The sequence below is a fragment of the Corylus avellana genome, chromosome ca5 (genome assembly GCF_901000735.1).
Source record: "Corylus avellana chromosome ca5, CavTom2PMs-1.0".
Taxonomy (NCBI): domain Eukaryota; kingdom Viridiplantae; phylum Streptophyta; class Magnoliopsida; order Fagales; family Betulaceae; genus Corylus; species Corylus avellana.
In genome coordinates, this window is record NC_081545.1 from 18,829,677 (window position 1) to 18,846,388 (window position 16,712).

Sequence of the window (16,712 nt, forward strand, 5' to 3'; positions counted from 1 at the left end):
AATGGGCACGGTGGGGCTTAAGATGAGGTGAATTAAGTGTTGTATATTTCCTTAATTTTTTTCTTTTTCTTTTTTGGGCTTGATAACTGACATGTTGGAATCCTTGAGAGTTCTAGTGGCATTATGCAAGGGGATCCGTTATCTTTCATTAGTTGGACTTATTGACAAGGCATTAAGTCAGACTCTTCCTTTGGTGAAATCAGTTCAGAGGAAGGTGGTTGTGTGTGTTTGTTTGTCTGTATATTTCTCCTATCCTTTTAGTTTTGTTTGGCTTGCTAGCCGTGAAGGTGTTAAGTACTCTCAGTGGTAGTTGTTATTATGGTAAAGAGGGGGGCATAAAGAATTTTCAAAAGATATGGTTAAAAGTTGTTATCATGGTAACACTATAATTGTTTCTCAAATGTCATTTTAAAATAAAATAAAATAAATAAACAATACTCTCTAATTGAGTTAGTGAGTTTAGATATTTGGAAGCATGATAGAGTAATTGAGTTAGAAAGTTAATTTGACTCACATGTGAAATTTATGATCTAATGCACATTTTCAGCTAAGAAATTAATTTAACTATAAATTACCGTATAAGAAATATTCTAAGAAATCGATTCCACTCTATCATACCACAAAAATAATTTTAATCCATTAAAAATAATGAATTTAAATCCTAAACTACGGAACAACTCCCATTGCATATAAAAACCAAGCATTTGACTCAATTCAAGTACAAGTTTTTGAAAAACTATTCAATTGATTGTATAGTTTGATTGAAAAGAAAGTTATTGGACTCTTCAATTAATTACAATATCAAGTTTTATGTAAATAAAAAATCCTTAACTTGATATCTTATCTTAGTGGGTACAATTAGATAAATGCCTGAACTTTTCTAAAAATTTTAACTAATGTAGGTTTTTCTAATATTTCAGTGGTGGCAATTGCCCCCACTCAAATGTATGTGGCTCTGCCCCTGATTACTCTTTGGAAAGGTGAAGCTGGAAGATGTTTGTGTTTAGCTAATTGATGGCCATCTGCTATCTTTATTCTTGCAGCTACTCCATAAAGGCAGTATATGTTTTAACACATCCAATAGCATGTAACTGCTGGTCTGCCAGTTGCTCGTCCTAATTAGGTCAAGGATGTGGAAGTAAATATGGTAAAAGAGAAGATACTAGAATTAGTGTCATCGGCAATGGGGTCTAAGTCCATTCCGTGTACTCTTCCTTCTTGGAACTCATTGAGGAGTTGTTTTTCTTTGCATCAACTCTCAGGCTCTTCATGTAGAGGAGAATAATGCAGGGCTAGTTGATGTTTTGACAGTTTGAAGGAATCTTGGACATGAAAATTTCTTGGCAGGAGTTCCTTCTTGGAATTAATTAACATTTGGATTTGCAGGATTTAGTGTTCAATATAGGCTGTAGATCTGTATTTTTCAAGGAGCCTTTTGGGACTGTCTTCTAGAAGCTGTTTTTAAATTTCATGCAAGCAAAAGTTATAATTCGGAAGAAAAATTATTTAGTATAAATTTCCATTGTGAACTGCGTGCAAGTGTGCTAGACAATTAGTTGTGTACCCTCTTTGTATCCACTCTTATTTACATTTTCTGTTTCTTTTTTGGTTTTTTAGCAAAAGTTTGCGGCATATTAATATCTGTTTGTTTGCTTTTAGGGCTTTCAAGCAAATTTTGTTAGTGTTTCTTTTGTTCTTATTTTTCTTTTACATTTTGTAAGCCTATCACTGTACAGTACTTCTCTTTACATTCCTGTTAGCTTCCGGCTTATCACCTTATATATCCCATACTTCTGTTTTAAGCTTCTTGCAAGTCCTTTTTTTTCCCCACTGTTTTTTCTTTTCTTCAGTAACAGTTATGGGATAGTTAGCAGAAAGCTCTTTAGCTAAGAATCTGTGTCTCTAGCTTGTCTTTTTTTTATCAACTTTGTCTGGCATTATTTTGGCAATGTTATTAAAGTTACAATCTCATATGAGAGTGTATCAGTTTAACATGGTGCATAAATCTCAAGGTTCATACTTTTCAAAAAAAAAAAATGTCAAGGTTCATGAAATTCTTGTGTCAATATGATAAGAGAAGGGTATGGTTATTGGATAGGCTTCAGGCATACATACAGCTTGAGTTTGTATGCTGCAAATGCATCCAGCAATGAAATAGTGAAAAAAGTACCTAGCATGTTAAGTTGTCTCAGATAATCTCCTAATCTCTCTCTATTTTGCGTTTATATTAGAGTTAGTAAGAATTCTTGTTTGACATGCTACTGCCTTTTCCATGTATGTTATGGGAGGGGGAAAAGACATTAATGGTAAATGTATCATTTACCCCTGGTTGAGGAATTATACAATTTAGACATTGTGTATGTCTGTAAATGGAATGGATATAAACTCAATCGGGATATACTAGAACCTGGTCTATACATGTTTGCCAACAAGCAGTGTATCATTCTTTCAATTTCATTATGTTTCGTGATGATATCCAGTTAGAGGAGCGGGAGCCCTATACCCCAAAGGTAAAAGGAAAGAGGGAACTCAAGAATTTAGAATGCTCCATCAATTATGAGGCTAGAGGGAGACTTTCTCAAGAGAGGTGCCAGCACCGGAGGGGTTGTGTTGGGACAAAAAACGCACTTTCCTTTTCTCCAGAGGTGCATTAGGGGCTTTGGGTTTTTAGGGCTGGTGTTGGGCTAGTGTGGGCTTTAGTCTTTGGGTCTTTTTCTTTGGTTTTACCGTGTGGCTGTGGCTACTTGTTGGGTTTTTGGGTTGGGTCTTCTTGGGTTTTGTCTTTGGGTTTTAAGTTGGGTTACCTATGTATACTTTTTGTGTACCTAGACGCGCATTGCACTTTTTTTGATATATACAATATTACTTATCAAAAAAAAAAAATATATATCTTTATATCGCATAAATCAAAACTGAAATAAATTAAGACCTAGTCATGACACAAAACCTTTTTCTTTTATTTTTTATTGTTATTTTTTATTTTTTTTAAAATTGAATTGTTGAACTAGGAACACATCTTGTTGAAGCAGATTTTTGCATGGCCGAACTGGACAATGGTCTCCTGCAAAACAAGGAGAAAGTATACCAGAGTGATGCCGGCCCAGAGGGGAGCCTTCGATGCTTAAGTTAGTAAAGTATTTTGAGAGAAAAATGTAATGGAAATAGTTTTTAGGGTTGGATAGGAAGACATGTTTTCTAGGGATGATGACACTTTAATGTGAGGCTCCGTGGAGGTGGTCCCTAGTGGAGTGCTTGATTGCTTGCCATGTGGTGGGCTTGCAGCTGTGCTATATAGCGGTCTTAGGGCAGGCGACTCGTAAAGCTTTATACCTTTCTAGTGAGTGTGCCTTTTTGTTAATTGGGCCCCATGTTATTTATTCCCTCATCACATCTCATTAAGAATTATTAACAAATCACACATGAAATAATAATCTGAATTACACCCCACAGCTCTCAAAATTTATCTAAGCAAAAAGAATTAGATATCATAAACTGTTACTTATGTGGAGTGAGAAAGGAGAGTTTCATGTAATAGGGATGCAGAAAATGGACGACAAATAATGAAAAGAGATCAGTTATGAGAATAAAACATCAAAAGATTAAGGCTTCTAAATTACTTATCAAAAAAAAAAAAAAAAAAGATTAAGGCTTCTAAGTTGCATGATCCATGACAATTGTTGGATATGGTCTGGAATTAGAAAAGTAGTTTGAGCAAGGTGCAGTAGAATCGAATCACCAGCTCCTAGATATTTGGAAGATTTCTAAGTCCTAACCACAGTTATACCGGTGATTTTTGTACTGTTACACCATCAATGATGTAACTTTTGACGTAACACATTTTTGTATTGTTTATTATATTTTTGTACTGCTACCAGATCAGTTTGGTTAATTTTCCGTGTTCAGTTTGTTGATCTATGGATCTATGAAATTCTCTACCATATTTAGATCATGTAGTGGTTATTATACTCGTTGAATGGTGTTGAATGTGTAAATCAAATAGGGAGTCAGTTGACCACTTGCCACTTCACTGTACTATTGCAAGAGAATTTTGGTCTTTTATCTTCTCTTTATTTGGGATTCAGTGTCTGATGCCTAGCAAGGTTCTTGATTTGTACTTCTTTTGGAAAGGTATGTCCTAAAAGGTTGTTGATTTGTACTTCTGTTGGAAAGGGTATGCTCAGGCAGCATAAGAGTAATATGATCTGAACACAGTCCCTCTTTGTCTTATGTGGACTATAGATCCCATCCATCAAGAGGCAACTCCCTTTAAAGATAATTCATCTTGTTCCTGGCTTTGCTGAACGTCAAACCAGTCATTAACTGTCTTTTGTTCTTAGTCTCTCATTTCTGTTCATTTTTTCGTTTTCGGAGTGATCATATGCACCATATAACTACAACTAACTTCTGAAGTAGTAATATCTATTTTGGGTTTTGGTTTCTGATATATGATTTGATCTTTTGCATGCCTGAGAGGTGTTCCTTTTTGACTTGTGCTAAGATCTTCCATAAGAAATGTAATTTGACAGTGTTAATGTGCTTGGTGTAGTTCTTTGCTTGCTATTAATTTTCTATAATTCCAGGATGAATTACTTTCCTTTTGCTTAGATTAGCTGTTACTTGTGTAGGAAGGCGATTCCATGTTAACAGATCGAGTCTGGGAGGCAATTGTGAAGGCTTTTTCAAGCCAAATGAAGTCTGCTTTCACTGCATCAAGTTTTGTGAAAGAGATATTTACTATGGGGTATCCCAAACTCTTCTCCATGATAGAGAACCTTCTTGAAAGAATTTCGCATGATACTGACGTCAAAGGCGTTTTACCAGCTATCAGTTCAGAGGGCAGAGATCAAATGGTTGCGGCTGTTGAAATATTCCAGACATCATTCTTGGCTCTTTGCTTGAGTCGCCTATCGGATCTCGTGAATTCCATATTTCCTGTGTCGAGCCGTGGAAGTGTTCCCTCCAAAGAACAGATCTCAAAGATTATATCACGCATTCAGGAAGAGATCGAAGCTGTTCAGTTGGACGGGCATTTGACCCTTCTTGTCTTGCATGAAATTGGCAAGGCTTTGATCCTGCTTGCACAACGTGCTGAGTACCAGGTAGTTCTTTTGTTTACTTGTGGAAAACAGATATTACTAATGGAAGTAGATGTTTTTCTAATGGGTAGTATTGTGCATGTACTTGTGAATTTTGTGTCTCACAGTGATAAAGTATAAAGAAAAATAGTAGTTAATATACATAAGTAGACCTAAGTCCATTCGCTTAAGCTTTTCGGTTAGAAGTTGTGTCCTAATATGTATATTAATTTAGTCTTTGTTGACTCCCTTGGTGTTTCTCTCTCCAACAATTAGTGTCAGAGCTTATGGTTTGCTTACGCTGCTGCTGATACAAGTGTCTTGGTTTGACTCCGGTAAAAAGAGTGTCATTTCTCTTGTAGTACGCATAACACTTTGTACGAGGGGGAGTTTGGGTTAATGTGGAAGAAACTCACAAGTGAGGGGAGATTTGTTGTGCATCTACTTGTGAAGTTTGTGTCCCACATTGATAAAGTATAAAAAAAAAAGAGTAGTTAATATACATCAGTGGACTCAAGTTCATTAGCTTAAGCTTTTAGGTTAGAAGTGGTGTCCTAATATTTATATTAATTTACTCTTTGTTGACTTACTTGGTGTTTCTCTCCCCCAACAAGTAGGATTCCTGATGTTTCATTTTCATTTGGGGAATTCATCAAGGATAAGAGCCACTAAATATTTGGATTTGTGTGTTAAAAAAGAAGTGTGTTTGGCATAATCATGTTGATATTTAGGTGGCTGTTCTGTTGTGCCTTACGTGGACTACTTGGAAATAGGGTAATAGTTGGACTTTTGAGGGGATGGAACGTATGGTTTTATTTCTTAAAAACTCTTTTGAGAGGACTGCATGGTGGGGTGTCTGCTCTTACGGCTTTGTATTCTAATTCTTTTTTTTATTTCATTGATTGTTTGAATTTCAGATTGCAAGTCGTTATGGGACTTTCTTGTACACTCACTCTGTATTAGATTGTATTATTTTGGCAATAAAATTTTATTACTTATATAAAAAAAAGACATGCTAAAATAATGCACCTATGCATACTAGTAGGTTGTGCATGCTGGAAATTTTATATTACAAGTTTCATTTTTCTTTTTGGTCTTCCTGATTTACAAGCTTTTTTTTTTTTTTTTTTTTTAATTTATTATTATTATTTTATTATTTTTTATGTTTATTAAAAGAACTAATTTTGTGATCTGGTAGCTCTTTAATTGCTGCCATATGAATATCCGCTCTTCAATTTATAGATGTTGACTTGAAATATCATGTGCTAACTCAAGTTTTTGCTTTTGTCATCATGCTAATTGAATTCACTGAGTTGTTCATATGGAAAAGACCAATGACCTGATATCTTATAATTTGCCTGCCTGTAAGTGCAATTACTTTTAGCTGCTCAAAGCATTTTGTTTTTGATGCATACACTTAAATATCCTGTCAAACGGCAAAACAGTCTGTGAAACTGAAAACTATCATTTTGTAGCTCATGTTCTTCAAAATAACCCCTCCTCACCCCCCCCCACCCACCCCCCCCTCCAGAAACTAGTGTAAATCTGTGTGTATTGAGGAGTAAAAACATCGAGATGTGATGCAGGGAAGGAACTAGAAATTTAATTTTTATGGGTCATGTTCGGGAAGGAACTAAAAATTTAATTTTATTTCAACTTTATTTTTAAAATATTTTTTTTAACATCCCATCCATGACCCCCTCCCATCATTCCTATGGAACTATGTTTTTGACAAATAAACTCATAGGACTATAATTTATTTATTTTTGTGTGTGTGTGTGTGTGAATGATATATGAAAATTTTACTGGTTATATGAAATTTTAGAAACTTATGCAGAACATCTTTGTGTATAAGTCAACTTCAATAGTGTCTGAATTTTGTTCATAAATGAATACATTCCGACAGATATCCACTGGTCCTGAAGCGCGTCAAGTAAGTGGTCCAGCAACTGCCGCCCAACTCAAGAACTTCACATTATGTCAACATCTACAAGAAATTCATACACGCATATCATCAATGGTTACAGGACTTCCCAGCATTGCTGCAGATGTGTTGTCTCCCTCGTTAGGTGCAGTATATGGGGTTGCCTGTGACTCGGTGACATCCTTATTCCAAGCAATGCTTGAACGGCTTGAGTCTTGCATCTTGCAAATTCATGACCAAAAGTTTGGTGCGCTTGGAATGGATGCTGCAATGGACAACAGCGCATCACCTTACATGGAGGAGTTGCAGAAGTGCATTCTTCACTTCCGTAGTGAGTTCCTATCTAGGCTGCTGCCTTCCGCAACAAATGCTAGGGCTGTAGGGACGGAAACCATTTGCACTCGCCTTGTTAGGAATATGGCTTCACGGGTCCTAATATTCTTTATCAGGCATGCTTCTCTTGTTAGACCCCTTTCAGAATCAGGCAAGCTTAGGATGGCCAGAGACATGGCTGAGTTGGAGTTAGCTGTGGGTCAGAATTTGTTCCCAGTGGAGCAACTTGGTGCACCATACCGAGCCCTTCGAGCATTCCGACCCCTTATTTTCTTAGAAACATCTCAACTGGGAGATTCTCCTCTTCTTCAAGATTTGCCACTAAGTGTAATACTTCACCATCTTTACTCCAGAGGCCCTGACGCATTGCAGTCGCCACTGCAAAGAAACAAACTTGCACCTCTGCAGTATTCCTTGTGGCTAGATTCTCAAGGTGAGGATCAGATCTGGAAAGGTATCAAGGCAACTCTGGATGATTATGCTGCAAATGTTAGGGTCAGAGGAGACAAGGAGTTTAGCCCTGTATATCCTCTTATGCTTCGATTAGGATCGTCTATGACCAGGAATACTCCAGCGTCCCAAAAGCCTTGATATTCAGTATACCTATTTTAAAATCATTCTCAAACCAGAAATGGTGTTCGCCAGGTTTTTGCTTTTAGGTTAGATGTTGCAGTTGGAAATTGTTGCCGAAACTTCACAAAAGACCATACTGGTTCAGGTGGCAACTTTGAGGTACACAAATTTTTAGCCCCCCCTTCTGTTTTTTTTTTTTGTTTCTTATTTTGATTTCTTTTACTGCATAACTTGCACTCTGTTTTGCCATTCTTAATTAAGTATTTTATTTTATTTTATTTTTAGTAGGTTCATACTTGATGGCTGGATCCGCAGAATGGCTGCATAGAATTCATTTGTATCTAGTCTAGAATATTTTTCGAGTTTTGGTTATTGTATTCATTGTTTCACCTACATGTCATCCTTCCATTTGTGGTCATAATGTTCCCTAATTTTTGTGTAAAATATAAAAGTGTTCTTTATTTTTTTTTTCCTGTTTCTATTTCACCAGTTTCTTTTATCATCATACTATTACAGAAACTTTGTGACAGATCTCATGTAATAGTTACACTAAGGACATTCTTTTTTAAATAAAAACGAACATCTTCAACATTCTGATCGTGGGATGTTGCTGCATCAGTTCGCTTTATATTTTCCGATGCAAATCATTTTCTCACATCTGCTCATGAATAGGATAATTGAAAAGAGTAATGTTACACACTTCCGACGTGGTAGTGAAAATCACTATTAGATTTTGGATGGATCACTATTGAATTTTTGATTCAATGATGATTTTTACTTACAAAAACTATTATAAAAAAAAACATTTACAAAGTGATGTGGGGCCTCATGTGGCACAATATCATTGAGAATGAGATAAATTCAAAATTTGTGAAACTTAATCATGTTGTGTTACATCACTTTGTAAAAGCTTTTTCTGTAAGCCTAACATTTCTCTTGAAGAAATGGTAATTTAGCAAAGGACTTATACTGCTTCTTTTCAAATCAGCTATTGAGGTTTCGCCGATTGGCTATGATTTAGAGCCATGAACACATAGTAAAAGTCAAGTAACTTATACGCATTATTTAAGAAATGTTGTAGGGAGTGAAGAGCAGATGTTTCAGGGACATCTGGGTGTATTATATCCATTATAGTAGCGATGTCAGAGGTTTTAATTGATCATTGGAGGGATTCATTTTGGTATTAGCAATCAACACCCAGCAGAAGGCTTGTAAACTAAGCTCAGATAGATTCTTAGATTATTTAATAAATGAGTTGATCGCAAACACAAATTTTGAGCTTGATTAATAAATGAGCCAAGTTCTTGTTTATACTTGTGAACATAGCTTGTATAAGAGTACTAGCACATATACCTAACGATCTTTAGAGAATCAAATTATTTTTTGTTTTCTTATTCAAATACATTTGACAATTATTTCATTATGTGAGAGGAGAGGGAAGGGAGAATATATGGTTTTCATAGGATTATAATAAGCCACTGTAGCTACCCAATAGTTTAGGGAAGTTCTAGGGGGTTTGTTGTAGGTGCGTTTTTATAGTTTTTTTATTTGAAATTTTTCCTATATGAAGGGAGGGAACAAGCTGTAGGGTGTTTATTGTTAGTGCTCTAAACTTGATTTAAGTCGTTAAGTTGGTTTATATATATATTAACAAAAATAGGTTACATATATGTGTATATTAATTTTCATTTTGGATTTGTTGTAGGAAGACTACCCACTTTTCGGTTTTTTGATTCCTTCAACCCTTTCTTTATTTAGGGTCCATTTAGGTTTGTGATTTCAAAAAGTATGATTTAAAAATAACGATTTAAAAATGTGCAATTTGAAAACGTGATTTTTAAAAACGCAATTATATGTTTGGGAAAATCGCAGTTTGACATTTAAAATCGCATGCAGTTTAGCATTTTAAAATTCTGCATTTTTAAAAAAGCATATTCTTATTTGTGATTTGAAAAGGCAAATTTTCTGCGTTTTCAAATTACAATATTTTAAAAACTCATTCCCAAACAACTTATTTTCTACAATTTGGTTTTAAATTGCTTGTCTATGAAATCCTAATGCCAAACGTATCCTTACTAAAAAAAAAACAAATTTAGCAAACAAAAACCAACAATCAATAAAAGTCCAATTAGGAATATATTCCAAGACGAAAATCTTGCTGCTCGAATTCCTCACTGCCAGTTGAAGTTGTGTATCAAATCTACCATGAGTAATTATCAAGCATAAAGCTACAATTAATCTCTGCCAAAATTCTCTTTGGGAAAATCTTCTCTACTCACTCACATCGGTCAACAGAAGTTGACTTTTTAGTTGACAAAATTCATCGAGGGTTCTTACTTCTTAGCCTCCAGATCACCCAAATCATAGTGCCCCACGTGGCACACTATGATTTGAAACAGGGAGGGTGTCGACAGCCAGCGCCAAAATTCTAGATTTTTTGATGTGACAATTGCGGCTACCGGATTCATACTGCCTTGTGTGACACACTCTCTTAATTAATTAATTAATTAATTAATTAAATCATTTTCAGACTAATTAATTAATTAAACAAACAATTATTATAACTAGTAATATTTTTTATTTTCAGTTTAATCGTAAACCTACAAAGAGGGAGGTGTAATCATATGCGCTAGTATCCATTTAACCAGCAAATTAAATTCTAGTCTTGACTGAATTTTCAGACAACATTGTATATGCACGAGTTAAGGTATATATGAGTTGAGAAAATTTGACTTTCTATGTTGTGTGTTTGACTAAATACAAATGTTCTTTCCTTGGAAATTATTCTCTTCCTATATCATATCAACGTGAGAAAATTCTTGATTGATTGACATTACGCATGAATTATAAGCTTTTGGATTGTGGTTGAAGACCATTAATTAGAACCCGACCACGTTAATTGTTTATTTTTGTTTTGTCTCATTGTTTCTTCATTACGCACAATATTTTGTATCTTCGCATTCTTTAGGTTAAGAATGATCAAAAATGCAATTTTAAACCAAATCACAAAAAATATATCGTTTGGCAATGCATTTTTAAAAAACACTTACAATTTGAAAACGTATTGCAATCAATGAGGTGATTTTAAAGGCTAATTTGTAATTTAACTGCGATTTTTTACAAACATTTAATTATGTTTTTAAAAATTACGTTTTTCAAATCATAAACCTAAACAGACTTTAAAAATTGTGGTTGAAGACCATTAATTAGAACCTGACCACGTTAATTGTTTATTTTTGTTCTCTCTCATCGTTTGTTCATTACGCACAATATTTTGTATCTTCACATTCTGTAGGTTAAGAATGATCAAAAGTGTAATTTTAAACCAAATCACAGAAAATATATCGTTTGGCAATACATTTTTAAAAACTTACAATTTGAAAACGCAAAAATGACTATGGTGATTTTAAAGATTAAATTGCAATTTTACCGAACGTTTAACTATGTTTTAAAAAATCGAGTTTTCAAATCATAAACCTAAACAGACCCTAAATAATATAGAGGCGTCTGAGTGGACCCTCCAAGTCATTCAAAATGCATGGTAGAGATGTACCAATAGAGTGAGAGCTTATTGCATGTAACATGGCGTTTGATATATTCACTTTAGCTTCCTCCTTTTGTTTAAATACTATATTCTTTCGTTGTCATGTCAACATGCATGTCACTGCAGGAAGGAGAAGAAGCAATCGTGTTACGTTATTTTAATTTATTTGAATAGTAATTATCTGCGTGCCCTCAATGCCCTTCTACATCCTATATATATATATATATATATAAACTGAAAAAACCATCCTCTAGAATTGACCAACATCTACATCTTCCATATATGTAAATACAAACCTCAGAATTTCCCTTGATGGGTCATATATAGCTTGAGAGATAGAAAGATTGGTAGGTCTATATGGATTCCTATTGATAATGCTTTTTAATCTGTATAATCGATCAACATCATTTTCAGCATCTTTATGTCTTTTGATTTGTTCTGTTCCCACCAAACTCAAACATATCTACTTCAATATTACAATATATATATATATATATATAGGAGATCTTTAGGAATCCCCTCACTTACCTTAAAGAGAAGAAGAAAGGTGTGGGGAAGTGTGGACAGTTCCTAGGCGCCAGTTGTACTACTTTTGAAACCATGGGGAAGAAAATAAGTCAATCACCCGTAAAAATATCAAGAAATGAGAAGCAACTCCACAGCTTGATACAGGTTTTAAGGCCAAACGTCTACATCACAGACACCTCAAGCTTCAAGAGGCTTGTTCAACAACTCACTGGCAATCTCACTTCCTCATCATCACCTCATCATCATCACCCTATTAAACCTGATCATGATCATGATCATCATCATCATCGTGTGGTTGAGGATGTTTCAATCACAGACCACACCAAGGAGGAAAGCAGCAGCATGGAATTACCATCCTCCTTTGCATCTCCTGATGATTCTTCTCATCAAATAGCTTTTGAAGATCATTCAACCCTGAACCCTCCTCCTGATCATCTTGATCATGATCAAGTGGATATGATGGCTTATCAGGATCTTGAGTCCTGGCTTTTAGAAATGGAACCATTTCCTTTCTACCATGATTATGCTCAGATCAGCATATATGACTACGAGTTATCCGGCCTAATATGAGATCATGTATATATATATATATATATATATATATGTGTGTGTGTGTGTGTGTGTGTTATATGTATTCTTCCTTCTCAGATTCCTAAGAATAGAAATTCATATTAATGTGTAAATATCGTATGCTCTTTGAGATCCATGGTTTCTCTGAAATGGTATGACAGAATCATGCATGTTTCTGAATTCTCAGGGATGCTAATTTGCCTTGAGTTTATTGTTCACTAAGAAATTTATGGGTCAAGGAAGTTGTCATGTTGTGCAGCTTCTAAAAAAAAATGTAACCGCTCAGGGGCGGAACTACGTGGGGGCTAGAGAGGCCGAGGCCCCATGTTTCCCCAAAATTTTTAAAAAATGTTCTTAAATTTTTTTTAAAATTAGAATATGCCCTCTCAAATTTTTTTTATTTTTTACTTTGCCCCCCAAACAATAAATGCTTGTTCCGCACCTACACGACATGATACGTAGTCATGTAACACAAATGTAAAGCATATTAAAACTTAAAATTTTTGAACTCTTTTTTATCATCCAAGACCAAACTTTGGACTGCCTTTTTAATGGGCCCGGGCCGAACTAATTATAACTTTTGGTCCAAATTCACATTTTAAAGCATATTAAAAATTTCAAATTTGAGGGGACCCATCTGCATGTAGTTTCGTCTCTGCCATATAGCGTATGTGGTTTGAAGAGAAAGAAGTATGAAAACCTTTAGGACCAGTGTCACTGTGTCAGAATATTTATAATAAACTAGATGATATATATTTTGGATTAGGACTAAATATATTCCTTTTATGATAGATACTACACTATTTCAAGAAAACAAAGATCATTGAGAACAGTTGTAATTAGGTGACCGGCCCATCCCAGCTTGAGTATAGTTTTTAGTTTTTATTTTATATATATATATATAAAAGGTATAGTTAGTTCTGTTATACTTTCCTACAACTTTTTCTTTTATACTATTACTTATTTACCCTAAAAACTAATTATTACAGCTGTAATAAACTCAAAAATATCATTGTAGAAACATATCACATCGATAATGTGTATTGCTGCAATAGTTAGCTTTGGTCTAATACACCTAAATCCTATTTATTGATCACTCCCTCTTCAATCCACGTGTGCAACATCTGAGTACCCTTTATCTATTAAACAGACTACACTGACACACACTGACCTGTATCTCAATGTAGAAATATATAATACAACATATGAAAGACAGCGAAAGCAGAAAAAGAAGAGACTCGTGAAGATTGTTAGGGTTACATCTTAATGTATCCTACATAAAACAAAAGCTGTTCCTATTTATAGGAAAAAAGGTCGTGGGTAAATAAGATAACCTAAACTAAATAATGAAGAGAATCAATGATGAATCTAAAAAGAAAGTAAAATATATAGGAAATATTCTAACATTTCTTCTCAAAACTAAGAAAGGGAATTGAATATGTATGTTTTATATATATATATATATATATATATATATATATATTGTTGAAATTAGATCCTATGCGGACGACACTAAAATCTGAGCATGGGCTTGGCCTTCGGAACCATTGATGAAGCTGATCATCATCTTGTGCATAAAAAGAGCAAAAATGTATGTGAGATCAAATGAGAAAAGATTCATTGTGACCCGAAGAAAATTTTGATTATGAGCTCTAGTAGAAGGCTGCTGGAGGCCATGCTCGAATGCTTGCCGATAGATGGTGGTGATTGGAGGACATCTACCTGAGAATGAAGGTCGATGAACGACGATTAATTGCTAGAGGACAACAATGGCAGGAGGACTGGGTTGGCTAGTTGACGGCTATTGGAGGAGGTGGCCAGTGGACAGCAGTTGCCTGAGGACATCGGTTGATCTATGGAGTGCTGGCAATGTTGGGCCATAGACCATTAAACGGGCGTAGTTGAGCGCGGTGGATACTTTACCTTGTAATGCTCTTCTTAAAATCCCATCCATTGTTTTTTAAATTAAATGGTTTGAGAGATTTTGCCAAGTCAATATTTACAATGAATTAAGAATTAAAAATAATAAAAGCTAATCCCATCCATTGTTACAATGAATGTTTTTATCAGCATTTAGCCGTTGTAAGGAAATTAAAGAACGGCATTTTTATATATCCAAGGGAGAGCACTAAATATTTGGTCAACACATAGAAGAAAACAATAAAAAAGCCAGTGTGAAACGTAAATACAAACAAAGTTCACACCCCCGAAGCATGGAATTTTCCGGATTTTATGAGTTATTTGCTGAAATCCTACCCGTGTTTTCAAATGCTCTCTCAAATGCTTATTTCTTGACATGGTAGTAAAAGTTACCATTAAAATATCATATACAGATTAACCCGTCCAAAATTTAATGGCAAATTTCATCACATCAAAAAATAAGTATTTGAGAGTAAGCATTTGAAAGTACGTGTAGCATTTCTCCTTAACAAACAACAGTGGCCACCCTTTGCTATCAAGGATTTCCCTGTGTTTGTTGTGATGCTGGTAAGCTATACAAGGATTTCAGCTGCCTGCTTATAAGCTTGCTATTATGGACAGCCAGTTGAAGTTCCAAATCATCAGACCACCATTGCTCTAATCCATGAGCCTCAAGAAACTTCTGTCTCCCCTTGGACTTCACAAACAGCTTTGCTGCTACTTGCCCATTTGTAGGAGGGCCTGCATTCTCCTTGCCGGCATTGTCTCCTTCTGTGCCATCAGGGTCAGTGTAAGAGCAACAGATATAATCACTATTGTTTACATACAAATGAGGTACCCACTTTCCCAACCCCACACCAGAATTCTTCAATCCAGATAATTGAGGAACCCAATTCTTCAATCCTACACCAAAACCCTTTTCGCCCTCATCGCTGACAACCAGAGTTTCACTACTTGTGGGAAGCATTGATTTAAATCTCTTCCAAGCAAATCCAGCCTTTTCTCCAAAGTTTCTTAAGCTCATAGCTAGTGAAACAGAAGGTGGATTGAATAAATGGGTCTCCACATATATCCCTTCTTTGGCTAATGCTTTTCCCACTTGGAGAGAAAACCCAGCCCCCAAGGAATGACCTGCAATACATACATTGCTGCTTCCATATCTATCAGCAACTGATTTGAGTGCCTCCAAAGCTACTTTAAACCTGACAGAGCCCTTCAAGCTCTCCCAAGCCAGAAAGCGGAGGTCGTCTTCAATGTCCCTTCGGATTGTCGGGCTTTTGAGCAATGTTCCTCTAAGTACTAAAACAGCCCTTGGAGCACCACTAGGTCTCATAAGTATTAAGTCAGCCAATGCTGCAGATCTATCCCATTCTAATATTGCACCAAAGATTGATCCATCTCTTTCATCAATTAAGGTTTGTGATAGCTTGTACTTGAAAGGCAGCCACCACTTTGGAGCAAGAGCAGTTTCTTCAGTTCTGTTCTCTTGTCTATCAAGTTCAAGCAAGTACACTGCTTGTATGAAACAGGCAATTACAGTTCTTTTGTAATTCGCATCCTTCCTGTGCACAATACTCACTCATTAGAAATGGACATCCACTTATTAATTAAGAGCCTGTTTGGGGTTGCATTATGGAGGATAAAAAATACTTTTAATACCTAGAAAGTTGTGCCAAACAAAAAGCTGGCATGTTTGGTAAAAAATTTCAATTGTACTCATTTGACTTTTTTACTCTAAAAATTGTCAAAACGCACTTTGAGGAAAAACTTAAAATTGAAGCTTTTTCTAAAAAGCTCTTTTTGACCTTAAAATTGAAGTTTTTACTTCCCAACGCAATCCCAAATAGGCTCTAAAACATAATAAGGTAACAAGAAATTCAATGGCATTTCTATGTGTTGAAAATGCAGATACTCATTCAGTGATAATCAAATAGAAAAGATTTTTACAATGAAGTACACACTACACAGTTCTCAACAAAAATAACTAGGAACAAAAATGGAAATTCCAATACAATTGCTAGTCTGATAAAAGTTAGAAAATAAATAAAGTGGAAACAGCATTTTTCATCAACCACATTCCAAAAGTGCACATTTCTTTCAGTTTACCTTTGCCAATTACAAACAAAGCAGAGGAATAAGACAGTTTTAAATACCACTTTCCAACACTATATAACAGCGCAAAGGTGAACAGCCAGTTAACCATAATGGATGATAGAGTCAATGACTAAATAGATCAAAGAACTAC

General features: G+C 35.2%; 3 protein-coding genes across 3 annotated transcripts in view; 2 read left to right on the forward strand and 1 right to left on the reverse strand.

The window, feature by feature from the left end:
- LOC132183334 (conserved oligomeric Golgi complex subunit 5-like) overlaps positions 1-8,366 on the forward strand; it is a gene marked incomplete in the record, with an annotated part of 16,469 nt that extends 8,103 nt beyond the window's left edge. The window contains 2 exon segments of the mRNA XM_059596745.1: positions 6,982-8,064; positions 8,191-8,366. Coding sequence (XP_059452728.1) covers positions 6,982-7,923 — 942 coding nt within the window.
- Positions 4,604-6,109, forward strand: LOC132183333 (conserved oligomeric Golgi complex subunit 5-like). The gene is made up of 2 exons (XM_059596744.1): positions 4,604-5,099; positions 5,993-6,109. The coding sequence occupies exons 1-2, from the start codon at positions 4,638-4,640 to the stop codon at positions 6,092-6,094; spliced, it is 564 nt and encodes a 187-aa protein (XP_059452727.1). The 5' UTR covers positions 4,604-4,637; the 3' UTR covers positions 6,095-6,109.
- Positions 8,367-14,918: 6,552 nt separating the features above from the next.
- LOC132183335 (GDSL esterase/lipase At4g10955) overlaps positions 14,919-16,712 on the reverse strand; it is a 36,655-nt gene continuing 34,861 nt past the window's right edge. Inside the window, exon 2 of the mRNA XM_059596747.1 lies at positions 14,919-16,029. Within this exon, the coding sequence (XP_059452730.1) occupies positions 15,003-16,029 (1,027 nt within the window). The 3' untranslated portion in view covers positions 14,919-15,002. The remainder of the gene's footprint in view (positions 16,030-16,712) is intronic.